General features: G+C 31.5%; 1 protein-coding gene and 1 long non-coding RNA gene across 2 annotated transcripts in view; one reads left to right on the top strand and one right to left on the bottom strand.

Annotated features, from left to right (window-relative positions):
- The window catches only part of Ptx1 (pituitary homeobox homolog Ptx1), a 173,815-nt gene that overhangs the window by 83,394 nt on the left and 76,361 nt on the right, over window positions 1-14,060 (bottom strand). The window contains exon 2 of the mRNA XM_075359257.1: window positions 1,520-1,627. Within this exon, the coding sequence (XP_075215372.1) occupies window positions 1,520-1,627 (108 nt within the window). The remainder of the gene's footprint in view (window positions 1-1,519; window positions 1,628-14,060) is intronic.
- On the top strand, window positions 2,378-13,839 carry LOC142322276 (uncharacterized). The gene is made up of 3 exons (XR_012755814.1): window positions 2,378-2,454; window positions 2,961-3,158; window positions 13,269-13,839. It is a non-coding gene; the product is annotated as an uncharacterized LOC142322276 (long non-coding RNA).

Here is a 14,060-nt window from a genome sequence, read left to right as displayed (position 1 = left end):
AGATCGGTACCGAGTAAGCATTACAATTTTGATTTTAATTTTGAAATACATTTTTGATAAAAAATGAAATTAAACGTGTTTGTGGAACGATTACTATATTTAGAAAAATTTTATAAATTCAGCTTAATAATAGTACATGGTAAACTACTAGATTATAGTTTCATATGATGTTAATTTTTATTACTTAAGTAAAGAACTGGCTAGTAAGTAGTAAGCTATATATAGTTCTTCTATATATTTCCACTGCTACCTAATATTGTTTAACAAATGGTAGCATTATCGAGGTTAAACTAGTTTTTTAACTTAAGCGTCACAGTAATGGAGTTTAAGAAAGATTTTATAAGAAAAATTTGGTCAATTTTTTAAAACGTTTCTCTCATTATGCTTTAATAAAAATTATTATTTTGCTCAGGCTTAGGCTGAATATACCTGAACTTCAAACAGAAGCGTTATTTTGATCCAACAACCGAAACACGTTTGTTTTCTTCATCGTTGGATAGACATGTTGGTTATGTACTAGTATGTATTTATAGCTTTTGCTGTTAAAACTAACACAACAAAAATACAATATGGAAACTTGTGAATTCTGATTAGTAGGACTATTCCTTATCGTCTCGTCCAAAGTAAATCCAACAGTACACATTTAGGACAAATTGCTTGTTCGGCAATTAAAAAAGAAAATTACTATGTTTATTCAGATTAATTGGTTAATTTCTATTAAATCTAAATTTCATATACTATGCTTAGTTTATGAATTTAATTTATAAATAACTTGCATATTCTGACGATCTTTTTTGAGAAATGTTTTGTTAAATAAAATAATGGAAAAAATAATTAGTTATCTCGTAACTCGTTCTTTTATTAAATATTAAATGGTTGGTGATGTGATTTATTTTAGAAAAGTAATTGACCTTGTATAGCTATTTAATCTTTAAATTATTTCATCCAGAACTGCTCATTTCAAAACAAATTGCAAAATTAGAAATCCCTAATTTTTTATTTATATATAAGTAATTTACTGTAAAAAAAAAAAAATAATTCATGGTTGGGAATTATTTGTATTTGTATATCTATACTTCTTAGATAATATTTTCTAAGACATATATACACAGCACAGTAATACTTGCTGAATTTAGCTACATTTTTGAGCGGTTTTTATTGTTTTTTTTTTTTTGTAAATAAAAAAAACTCTAATATCAAGTAACCTAAAGGTTTTTTAAACAGTTATCTAAATTTTAAAACTTTAAAAAGTGTACGGCTCAAAGATCTGCATTTTTTAGATTTTATAACGAGAGAAGTCAGAATACAAAAAAAAAAGAACTGATATCTTTTAAGTCGAAATTTTTATTGAGAATTGAGAAATAAGTGATTACAACAATTTATGAAACATTTTATCATAATATATATATATAATTTTCTTTTTTTAATAATGGTATTCCGTTGAATTATTTTACAACTGGATAATAAAGTGTTTTTTAAAAGAATGATTTTTATAAATTTTTTTTATGTGGGGACTAACCTTTGCGGTCGCGGTTCCTGTTTCTGACAGAAGGGAAGCCAAGCTGTGTGTGCTCTGTGGACATGGAATGATGAGTGTTGTCTCTGAAGTCCCCAGTCTCTGCCCACACTGAAAACAACCCCACCACCTTGTATGTAGCACATTTTATTAAAAAAAGAATTAATTTAAAACACACTAACCAATGAATTTTTATAACGAGTATAATTTATTCAAAAGAAAATACACATTTTAATAATAACTTATATATATTAGCTTAGCAATGAAGCATGCACTAACATTATAATCATAGCAGGAATATTTTAAAAAAAAATTAATTTATGGATTAATTTCTTTATGAAGAATTACACAACTTTGACTGTATTACAAAATATGAAGCATCATTATTCATTTGGAATACACAATGTTTAATTTATTAAATATTTATTCTACGTATGTTGAAAATGTTCGATAATTATTAAGTTGAATTTTTTAGGGCAATTTTAATTTCCTTTTAGGGATTACAAGATGATCTCTTGAGCAATTCTGGATAAAAGAATTAAAATTAAACGTTTATTATTAAAAGATAAAAATGATTGAGCTGTTCACTTTAAAATCAAGAAACTATGGAAGTGTTTAGCCGTCGTCGTATACCTTAACCCTTTATAAGTCTTTGGTAAGCATATTTACCATTGACACTAAGGTCGATTTTTGCCGGCCGAGTCAATTTTCTACAACGATGTTGGCACGTTCACCGTTATGAACGTTCTCTGAGCAGTATAGTTACCACTTTTTGAATTTAGCGGTCGGCGGCCATTTTCATCTTATGTTGAAATTGATGTGGTAGGTAATTTATTCGTGTTTGTTCTTGCCTCTGTTTTGCACGTGTTTACTGTATTGCTTCAGAAAATCAAAACTTTTACAAAAATTATTATCATTGATGTTGTTTCAAATTAAAGGTAAGAAATTTTATGAATTTTTTATTATGTATGTATATTATAGCTGTATTGACTGTACTTTTTCACTATCTAAATTGTAAATTTCGTTTGTTTGTTTTCGAGGTTATAAAACCCGCATAGTTTTGCACATTTTTGTTTCTATTGAAAAACTATTTTTATCAATCATTTGAATTATATTAGGTGTACCTGATCAATTTAAATATATACTTTTTTAGAATATCTCACTTTTCAATTTAAAATTTTCGGCAAAATGTTGTATAGAGTAATAATGCACTGTTGTATTTGAGGTTATGCATGTTTTATGAACAGAATACTTTCTCATAAAATTCATGTTTTATATTAAAAACTGTATACTCTTTAATATTACTTTTTTAATTTCTTATAAAAGCAAGACCTTTGAGATAGAATTTACATAATACTGTAAGTAAGTGTTACTTCATTTTATTTTTATTTTACATATTTTGTGACAGTCTCTAATTAAATATTGACATGTTTGTCTGTTGTAGAATGAGTTGTTTTATGTCAGATGATATTGCTGCAGAACTGGAGACAATTACCAATGAAATGGCAGAAGAATCAGATCTGGAAGGGAATGAAGATGCCGATGATGAACTTTAAATTAACTTTTCAGAGATTTCCACACATGAAGAAGAAGGAAATACACCAAAAGAATTTCAGGATGTAACAGAGGCAAATGTATACAGGTACAAGTATCTGAAATCCTTTGTAATGATTAAAGTTTTAATAAGGTGAGTGAGGATATAATTTATCAGATAGTTGTAATTATTCATGGACCAAACAAGGACCAATTCCAATACAGTTTGCAAATACCAACTTTTTACTGAAATTTTGGTCTGCCAAGTAATGTACAAGTTGACATAAATAGTCCAATGCAGGTTCTTCATTAATTTTGTTTTCTTTTTTTGATCATCTGTTGGTGCAATCAAACTTGTATGCACAGTAAAATCATGTTGTGTTAGATTTGACAACTAATAATCTAAAAGTATTTTTTGGAATGTTATTCATAGCGGGTTTCAACTCTTTGCTTAGTATGAGGCTATATTGGAGCCAAGATAAAAATTTTTATGAAGAAAGAATTGCTAGGGTAATGTCTTTGAAATGATTTCAAAAAATACTGAGGTGTTTACATCTAAATGACAATACTCAGATGCCTAAAAAGGGCCAGCCAAATTTTGATAGTTTGTACAAATTAAGACCTCTGTTGGATCATACCTATAAAGTTTTCAAGCAAACGGTTCATCCTTCTCCATATTTGTCTGTCAATCAGTCAATGGTCAGCTTCAAAGGAACAAGTTCACTGAAACAGTTTATGCCCATGAAACCAATAAAAATAGGTTTTAAGGTAAGGTTAATTGCATACGCAGTAACACGGTTTTGTTTGGGTTTGTCTGTTTATGAAGGTGAAAGTACAGTGAAGTCATTAGGTGAATGTGTTGTTGAAAAACTAACCGTTGCATTTCAAGGGCTGGGGTACTGTTTATTTTTTTATGTATTTTTTTGTCAAACATTGCAGTGATGAACAGACTACTAAAAAAGAATTTATTTGTTTGTGCTACTGTCGGACGGTGTAGAAAATATTTTTCAAACAAATTAGTAGCTGACTAGGACTTAAGAATTGGCAAGAGTGATGCATTTATGGCAGGTTATGTAGGATTGCCAAGTGGAAAGACAGAGGTAAAAAATGCCTTTCTGTAATTAGCTCAATGCCCAATATCCTAGATAAAACTACAATTTTAAGAACTAATAAACAGGGAAAAGGGGAGCTAGTAACTTGCCCAACATTTGTGAAAGATTATAATAATTACGTGATTGGAGTTGATAGATTTGATCAACTTCACTCACAATACAACACCGCTTAGAAATCAAAAAGTTGGTGGTGGCTGACAGTTTTTTTACTATTGTATTGATTCCGTTATTGTAAATAGTCATATAGTTTATTAACATATACTAAAAACTTTACATCCACATACAAAACCTGTAAGGGGGTAATAAGTAAATGTTGGTTGTGATCAACCTAGTGCTATTTCGAGCGGTCCTCAAAAGTGGAGCTGTAGTGGGAGACTAGAGGTTATACTCAGCTCCTGACAGACCAGACCTGAGGTCCTCTGGGACTTAGTTTATGCTGGCTGCACTCCAATCGCTTAAATTAACGATATTCGTTTGCGGGTGACTGAATTTTGCAGATTGATATGCTGTTGTGGCATACTTGATGCATCTACGCACTAGGGTGTAGTTTAGGGCTTAATGGTGACAGGCGCAGGGTCTTCGATCTTCCGCAAGTAGGCTTTTAGCTTAGTTCCTGAGAGCAACGTGGTAGCTTTAGTTGTCAGATGTTTTCTTCAGAAGGCAGAACTCAAATACTATCTCTCGGGGTGAATTTACTGATGTAGGTGTCCCTTGAGGCATCTTAACGTGGCCCGGGTGAACACTGTGGAATGTGATCAGTTTGAGGGCAAGAAGATGTCCTCCGTTAAAGCCATTGTTGTCAAGGAACGGAGGGGGTGGTGTAGCGACCTGACATGTTAAGAGGCAGGATCTTCTCCCCTCGGGGGGGTGGGGGGGAATTGAGATACAAAACCTTTGCCCTAACTAAAATTCAGATCCATTTTCGTATCAGAAATGAATGTTTCCTACTGTGGTAAAATAAGAAAGGTCCAGCAACACATGCTGGCAAAGCCAAAAAAACAAAATCGTCCATATTGGCGATGCACAATGGAAAATGCTTCTCATCTGGCAAATATGAGGATCATCTTCCTGCCAAAGGACCAACTTTTAGGAGATGTGCTAACTACAGTAGTATCAAACATAAAAAACGTTCAACTATATCTATTCAGTGTGATGTTACTTGTTGTATTGAACACTTTATGCCATTCTACAGAACAAAATTAAAGCTAAAACATTTTATTACAATCCGATCTTTAGTTTTATTTCAGTATTATTTTATTATGTAATTTTTTTTAATAGCTTTATGAAAAAGAGACTGTATCAACTCGTGTTTTTAGAATCATAGTTTTTTGTATGGATGGTTTTTTCAGTTTAGTTTACAGATCCTTTGAACTGAGTTTTGAAAGATAAAATGTGTTTTGTTGTATTTGTATCTTTTAGCATGTAGTTTTTTAGTACGTTACAAGATATTGTATTGAAATTTATCTGTATTGATAAATTAATTGTATTCATATGTATTTGTTATTATACCTAAAATTATTGTAAATAATTTCTAAGTGTGATTTTGCATTTTATATTGAACATTTTATTCCACTTTACAGAAGAACCTGAAGGATACATATTTCATTACAGTGTTGGCAATGTGATTTTATATTAATTTTTTATTTTAATTTAGTTTAAAAATTAATTTAGTTTATTTAAAAAAAGGGGCATCTGAACAAATTTTTTCAGGAAAATAATATTTTTGTAAGTATACTGTTTCAGTTGAAAAAAAATAACAATTTCATATCTGTAACCAATTTTTAAACTGTAAAATTTATTTTTCTTTTATTAAATATTTTTTACATAGTGATGTTATTATCTTGATGTATGGTGCACTTTTAAAATTATCTTTTTGATTTATCTTTTTTTATTATGCCTACATTTATTTACAATAATTATAAATTGATTATCTAATAAGGTTTACCGTAACTATACTGTAGATGAATATTATTTCTTTAAATACTATAACCACTTATTTTTGTGCCTATTAAAGTTCTGGAAATGCATTAAGAACATCATTTAAGTAACCGATAGTTTATATTGTTTAAAAAAAGTAGTAAGTATCTTTACCAGTGGCCAATATATGATTTTCATTACTATTAATGTTCTTTGCTAAATATACTTATGAGGGCCTAAATTAAAAACCAACAAAATATTTTTAAATTGCTCAGGAACATTCGTCAAATCCTGGGAATAATAAGGAGGTTTTCGACCGAGTCTTTTTATATCTTAGAGTATTGGTATTTACATACCTTTTAATAGTGGTATTTTTTTTTTTTTTTTTTTTTTTTTTTTTTTTTTTTTTTACTGTTATGTGTTTGATTTTAAATTATATTTTCTTGTGTTATCCGAGAAGGAGCCTTTTACAGTCCTCTCAGATTCGTTTAAATTTATTTCAATTTTATTTTGTTTTTATATATATAAAAATTACAAAAAAAAAAAATATATATATATATATATATATATATATATAGGGTGATTTTTTTTAGTCCTGTTACCCAATTGTTAATGTCTGGTAATTTTTCTAAGAGAGGGAAATTTTGTTTTGTGACACGAAGTTGGTAGCGCTAGTCAACCGGTATAGATACAGCAGTGTGAGTTGATTCTTGAGCTGTGTAAACCTTTGTACAGTTTCCGGTCGTGTTACGAACAGAATGTCTTTTACCATAGAACAACGAGTTTTCATTCTTGAACAACTGCTACGAAATCGTACGCGAGTGTAAAAGAATCATTTCAAATTAAATTTGTTGGTGTTCCTCCGGCAGAAAAAATGTCAATTTCTAGGCTAGGAAACCGATTTCGAGAGACAGGTAGTGTTTGCAACAGAAAACGTAGTAGTCGCCCAACTCGCTTGACAGATGACGTTTTAGAGAATGTGAAAACAAGATTGCTCAATTCTCCACGGAAAAGTTTACGAAAATTTTCCACACAAGTCGGTTTGTCATATTCGAGTGTTCAGAAAGCCGCTAAAAAATTGAAACTGTATCCGTATCGCGTACGAATAGTCCAAGAGCTTCAGCCTCCATATTTAAACAAGCGATTGCAATATTGCCGTTGGATTAGGTCTCTCGTAAACGTTACCGGAATCGAATTTTTAAACACAGTGTTCTTTAGTGATGGAGCTTGGATCCATCTCGATGGTTATGTGAACAGTCAAAACAGTCGAATTTGGGCGGTTGAAATTCCTAACGCTTTACAAGACTAATTTTTGCATCCTGAAAAAATTGGTGTGTGGTGTGCGATATCTCGTCATCGTATAGTCGGACCCATATTCTTCGAACAGACAGTAAATGGTGAAATATACAGCAATATTATGCGCCAATTTGTGTCCCTCCTGGAACCTCAAGAACGGTATTTCTGGTTTCAGCAAGACGGCGCTACATGCCACACGTCTCGGGAAACCTTGGATTTTCTGCAAGAGTTTTTTGATGATCGAATAATAAGCAAGGGCTTATGGCCTCCAAGGTCCCCATACCTCACATCTCCTGACTACTTTTTGTGGGGCTGTATTAAGTCCGAGGCCTTTAAAAACAATCCTCACACTATTGATGAACTTAAAGTCAATATTACAGACTTAATCACGAATATTTCCAATGCATCTCTTAAAAAGGTTTCTGCTAATATGTTGAAAAGAGTCCGTGCTTGTATAACCGAAAGGGGTGGGCATTTGAGCATATTCTTGAACAATTATATAAGTAATAGCTTTTTATTAAATCTCTTTTGTAAGTAACAAATACATTTTTTTATTCCACCTAAATTTCCCTTTCTTAAGTTACATTTAAAATTAGGTAACAGGGCTAAAAACTCACTCTGTATAATGGTTTTTATTTTTTTTTTTAGTTTTCTATCTGTTATAGTGGTATTAGTTTTAAGCTTATTAGTTTTTTTTAATGATATTTTATCTGTTATTAAGTTAAGTTTTAGCCTTTTAATATTTTACGTTTTTAACCTAGGTTTAGTTTGTTTTTTTATATTTTCATTTTTTCGTCTTCCGTTATCCAAGTTGCTCGGGGGGAGGGGGGTTGAGGGGACCCTTTAGACCCTTATTGGACTTCGTTAAATTATTTTTAGTTTTAGTTTGATTTTACATTTTTAATTTTACGCTTATTTCTAATTTTAGTTTTAAGTCTGTGATATTAGTTGTAAGTTTTTGTCTAATTTTGAAGGTTTTAGTTTTTAGCTATTTATTTATTTTTTCTTCAATAAAATCTTATATCTGGGCGATAATGGCAAGGCGTTTTTCGCCCACAAAAAAAAAAATTGATGAAAAAGTGCTTAACCAGGAAAGTTTATCACGAAATTCTTCCGGGATTTACAAAACCTATTTTACTTGTGAAAATAATGGAATGGAAAAAGTTCATATAAACATAGTTCTAAAATGCTTTTTTGTTTGCGAGTTACAGCTAGCGAAAGATTTCGTTCGGATTTCAGCTACCTCGGTAAAATGAGGTCGTACTGAAATTTTTAGGACATAATTTAAGGAACAGTAATTTCGTATTGTTTTTGACCTGAAAAATCCAATAAATTAGGTTCCAAAATCGTTACTGCAGTAGTTTTGAAAAATTTGAGGTGAAAACCAATAAATTAAGACTAAAAAATACTTTTTTTTTATGTTTGACGTACAATAATTTTGTTAAACGGGTAACAAACACATAAAGAACTTATCTTTTTTTAAAGATAAGTTCACTATCATAAAGAAAATTTAGAAAAATTCGAATTTTATTTAGAAACAGTGCACTGTTACATTTCTTAGAAAAGTACTTGTAAACAAAAACCAAATTTTTTTTGGGGACGCGAAAAATTGGTAAAAACAAAATTTACCGTTAAAAATTGCAGTAAAAAATTTTTAAAAAACTTGAAATTACACAATTGTAAAATAAAAATTGTTTATTAATTATTAATTTTTTTTATTAATGACAGAAATGCAATAAATTATTTGAAAAATTATTATTTCAAAGTTACCAATAAAATAACAGCTGATCAACAGTGTGCAATACTATATTAGTATTTACATCATTCTATAAACTACATAAGTATACCGGATACTTTGTACTGTATTGTCATTACCAAAGGTTTTTGTGAATTTTAGTTTGAACGTGATCGGTTTGCCATTGAAGTAATACCGTACTTATCTACAAAAGAGGAATATGCTGATGTGGTATTCATTTTGAGTGTGTATAATGGTAATATACAGTTGCTGTAGCAGAATATGAAATAAGTTTTCCGAATCGCATGATTCTACATCCCAAAAAAATTAGCGCAACTTTTCACTTCGCTTGGAGTTCTGCAACAGGTGGAATACAAATCGACAACTTTACAAGTTTGTTTTTTTTTACCGACAAGGCAAATTTCACTCGAGATGGCGTCAACAGCTTACGCAATGATTGTACATGGGCAGAAGTAAATCCTCATGAAACGGTGGAGACAATTTTCAACACCGATTTAGCGTCAATGTATGGTGCGACCTTCTCAGTAATCAGCTTTTTGAACCGTTCATATTACCTGGCCAGTTAAATGGTGAAGAGGCCTGGTTGCAGTTTCTTCAAGATGAATATATTTCTCTAGCACTGAGACGCCAAGTTTTTATTTCCAACATGATGGCGCGCCTCCCAACTTCTCTTTTGCCGTTTCCACTCGCTTAAACAATTTCCCTGAGAAATGGATCGTGGAGGTCTACATCCTTGGCTCCAAGATCGTCTGATCTAACACCTTTAGATTTTTGCATCTGGGGATGGTGAAAATAATTTTATACAAAACAAAAATACATTTTCGTGAGGAATTAATTGTCCGCATTATGGAAACGCCTGAGCAACTTAAGGACAGCTGTGAAAAACTAAAAACAGTACAAACAAAAGCAGTACAGAAGTGTCCAAGAAATGTGTTGAAACTAGCGGGTTTATGTTTTAACATTTATTATAAACTGGTACGTGTATTAAATGCACTTTGGTCTAGTGTACTCTTTGTAAATAAAATTAAATTTTTTTCTGAATTTTCTTCGTTTTATTCAACTTATCTTACACGATTTTGTCCAAAATTAAATTTCCAACAAGTTTTGTTTAAAAGTTTTACGTGTTTATTACCCATCAAACATAAAAAACAGGATTTTTTACTCGTTTACGATTCTGGAACTTATTTTATTAAATTTTTCAAGTCAAAAAACATAAAATATTACTAATTCTGCTCCTTAAATTACGTCCTAAAAATTTCAGTTCGTATTCATTTCACCAGAGTAGCATCCTAGCGAAATTTTTCACTAACCGTAACTTGCAAACAAGCATTTTAGGACTTGTGTTTATATGGATTTTTCACACTATTTTTACGAGTAGAATAGGTTCTAAACTTCCCGAAAGAATTTCGTGATGTACTGTGTATACAGTTTGAAAATTATGTACACAGTGTACACGATACCATATTACCATACATATACGAGGGTAAGTCAATTATTATCCGCAATTAGTTATATTTTTGTTTATGTTGGTAGTGTGGTGTTGCGTAGATGACGCATGCATTGCTGGTTTAATTGCTGTTACGTCTGTGCAGGTTTGATGCTCCTAGGTTAGTTCCATTATCGCTGCCCTCCCGTTAACCATGGTTGCTCCGCTTTCTGTTTGCACCAAAGAGGAGCAACGTTCAGCGATCCGTTTTTTGTGGTTGGAAGGTGTATCAGGGGCCGAAATTCATCGATGACTTTCAGTATAGTACAGGAACAGTGTGTTGCCGCAACGGAGTGTTTACGAAGGGATTGAAAAATTCAAAAATGGTCGTACAAGTGTTACGCATGACGAAGCAGCCGGATGACTGTTACCGCCACAATTGAGGAAAACATTAAGCGTGCATGTGACATGGTTTTCTTAGACCGACGAGAACTATCGATGAAGTGGCACATCGTCTGCAAATTAGTCACGGTTCTGACTACGAAATCATCCACAACAGACTTGGGTTTCATAGTCGCATAAACAAACGCGCTTGGACATCTGCCAGAAACCTTTGGATCGCTATGGTAACGAACAGGACATCTTCTTAGACATAATCATCACTGGTGACGAAACACGGATCCGTCATTACGAGCCGGAGAGTAAACGAAAGAGTATGGAATGGAAACATTAAAATTCGCCCTGAAAAAAAATGTTCAAGGCCCAACCGTCCGCAGGAAAACTGAGGCTTACGGCTTTTTGGGACTCACAAGGCTCGGTACTGGAACATTATGAGGAAAGGGGCACGTCAATAAAAGTACGCGTTACAGTGAGATGCTTACTGCCAAGCTGAAGCCTGCGATTTGAAGCAAACGCCGAGGACTGCTGTCGAAAGTTGTTGTGTTGTTGCACGACAATGCCCGTCCACATACTGCTGCCCGCACTGCTGAAACGCTCCAGAAACTCAACTTTGAAGTACCGGCTCGTCCTCCGTATAGTCCTGATCTTGTTGCTTCTGACTACCACTTTTTGGTCCACTCAAAGAGGCATTAAGGGGCCGTCGATTTACCTCGGACAAAACAGTGTAAGAAGCGGTGCATTCCTGGCTCGCAGCTCAACTGAAAACCTTCTTTTATGAGGGCATCAGGAAGCTTGTGCAACGATGGGTCAAGTGCGTTGAAATGCAAGGGGACTATGTTAAAAAATGATGTACATGTTTCCTATTTGTATTGCGATAAAATTTATAACTACATTGCGGATAATTATTGACTTACCCCTCGTACATATGTATGTAAATACCGTACATATATCATATTAAATTAATATAAAAGAATGATATACTGTCTGTTCTAAATTTGGTAGATTCATGCTAGAAAGTTTTGCATAAATCGTTGAAATTTTAGTGGCTTTAAATTTTACATTTAAGAATGCTATTTGTTTTTACATGTTGTGCTTCAATGAATGTTCTAACGTGTTAGTCAATCCTTGAATTAAAATAAGTCCATCCTGTGCATACTTTTACAATCTATTATACTTTTTTTGAGCCGAATCTGATCCGGGAAAACCCAGATGACGGGTCAAAATTGAAAAAAAGTCAAAAAAAATTTTCATAAGATAAAAAATGTGTAAACTTTTTCAACTTTTAGATGCTGTGTATTTTTTTAAATTTGATTGTAAATAAATAAAACAATTATTATTTCTGTGTATTTTATTGGCACAAATAAATAAAAATATAAATAATAATTTAATAATCTTAAGAATGTAAGGTATGAAAATTATATTTCAAGTGACGAGTTTGTTTTCTAAACAATTGTTCTGGTGTTAAAATATGTTAAGTCTGTCTAAACAGAAAACTATGATTATTTCGTTTGAAATTTTCAATTATATTAATATAAAATTTTCGGAATTCATTTTTTTTTTAACACAAAATAATAAATACGATTTTAACATCTTACACGTTTATATTCATTTATGATAGTTTTTATTTTCTAGATGTAATACAAAAGAATTCAAAAATCTTTGACCGAATTTAACGTTACACTTAGTATTTATTCTAACCATCATCCGTTAAATAGTTAACAAACAAATGAACTGATAATATGTATCAGTTAAAAATAAAAAATTTAACCATGATTTAAAAAAAAAAAAGTTAAACGCTAGTTTTAAACATTAATCCTTCTTTAATACGTGATATAAAAGCTACTTGCACAAATATTATGAGAATTTTGACTGTAAATACCTTATAATCTCTTTTTAACGTTAATTTATGATTGTGTATTTTAAAGTAAAACAAAACTATGTTAATACTGAACAAACATTTATAAATTTTGTTTTATGTATTATCACAACTATAATTTATACCTAGTTTAAGTTTATTTAAAATAACGGTATAAGAAGATTAGTTACTGTATTATTTCATATTAGCCGTTACGTTAATACGAGCATTATTACTCTGTTTCATACAGACACTTCAATCATATTTACTGTTAAAACAAATTTTTGGGTCTACCTTTAAGAAAGTATTTCCAAAGAAGTGAGAAATAGAACTCGGCTCAGAAAAGCATTAAACATTTCATTTTTTAAAATCTTTTTTAACTGCATTAATTTATGTTTATTTAATAGTTTTGCTATTAAAAAAGGTTACTATTAATTACAAGTTTTCCTGGTTATTAGGAAGAAGGTCCGTGTACAAGGCGTTTTTAAAGCTAATATGGGCATACGGAATACAAGTTTGGGATTCGGCAAGCAATAGTAATATCGACGTCATCCAAAGGTTCCAGAACAAAGTACTGAGGAACATTGCCGAGGCATCAAGGTTTGCAAAAACCAAGGAGATTCACGATTGCCTACGGATGCCATCTATTCGTGCAGAAATCCAGCTAATTTCAAAATACGTCCTTAGCTTAACGCGCGCGAAAACAATCTGGCTGTTAACCTTTTAGATAGTAGTGAAGATGTGAGATGACAAAACCGGCTGCATGTATTAAATCTAGAGGTTGTTGTTCGTTGAATATCATCTTTTTGATATTAAATTATTTATATGTGACCAGTGTTAATTTGTTATATGTTTTCTTTTTTTCTCACGTATGACTTCTGACAATTTTTTTATATTCAATTGCTTGTTCTGTTTTGTTATTTTATTCGTTACATTTACGAGTGTTATTGTACTATACTGTGTTTATTGCCTTGGAAGTATCACTGGATATCTCCCTTTCACGTCATTATTACACTATACAATTTACTTATAGTTTCATTGTTCAGGAAACTAATTGTAAATGAATCGATACACAAAAAAAAAGAATTTTATTTGTTTGGTCTACGTGTATCAAATAATTATCCGAAGATAAAAGATTGAATTTAAAACAAATTAAATCGAGATACCGTTTTCCTTTTCATTTTTTACACACAACTATTATTTATTAAGTAGCAAGAGAATTTATATGTAACAGCATGCAGTATCGGAGG

This window comes from Lycorma delicatula, chromosome 3 (genome assembly GCF_047948215.1).
Source record: "Lycorma delicatula isolate Av1 chromosome 3, ASM4794821v1, whole genome shotgun sequence".
In the NCBI taxonomy this organism is placed as follows: domain Eukaryota; kingdom Metazoa; phylum Arthropoda; class Insecta; order Hemiptera; family Fulgoridae; genus Lycorma; species Lycorma delicatula.
The sequence above is the reverse complement of the archived record's forward strand: the minus strand, read 5'-3'. Positions and strand labels throughout refer to the sequence as shown.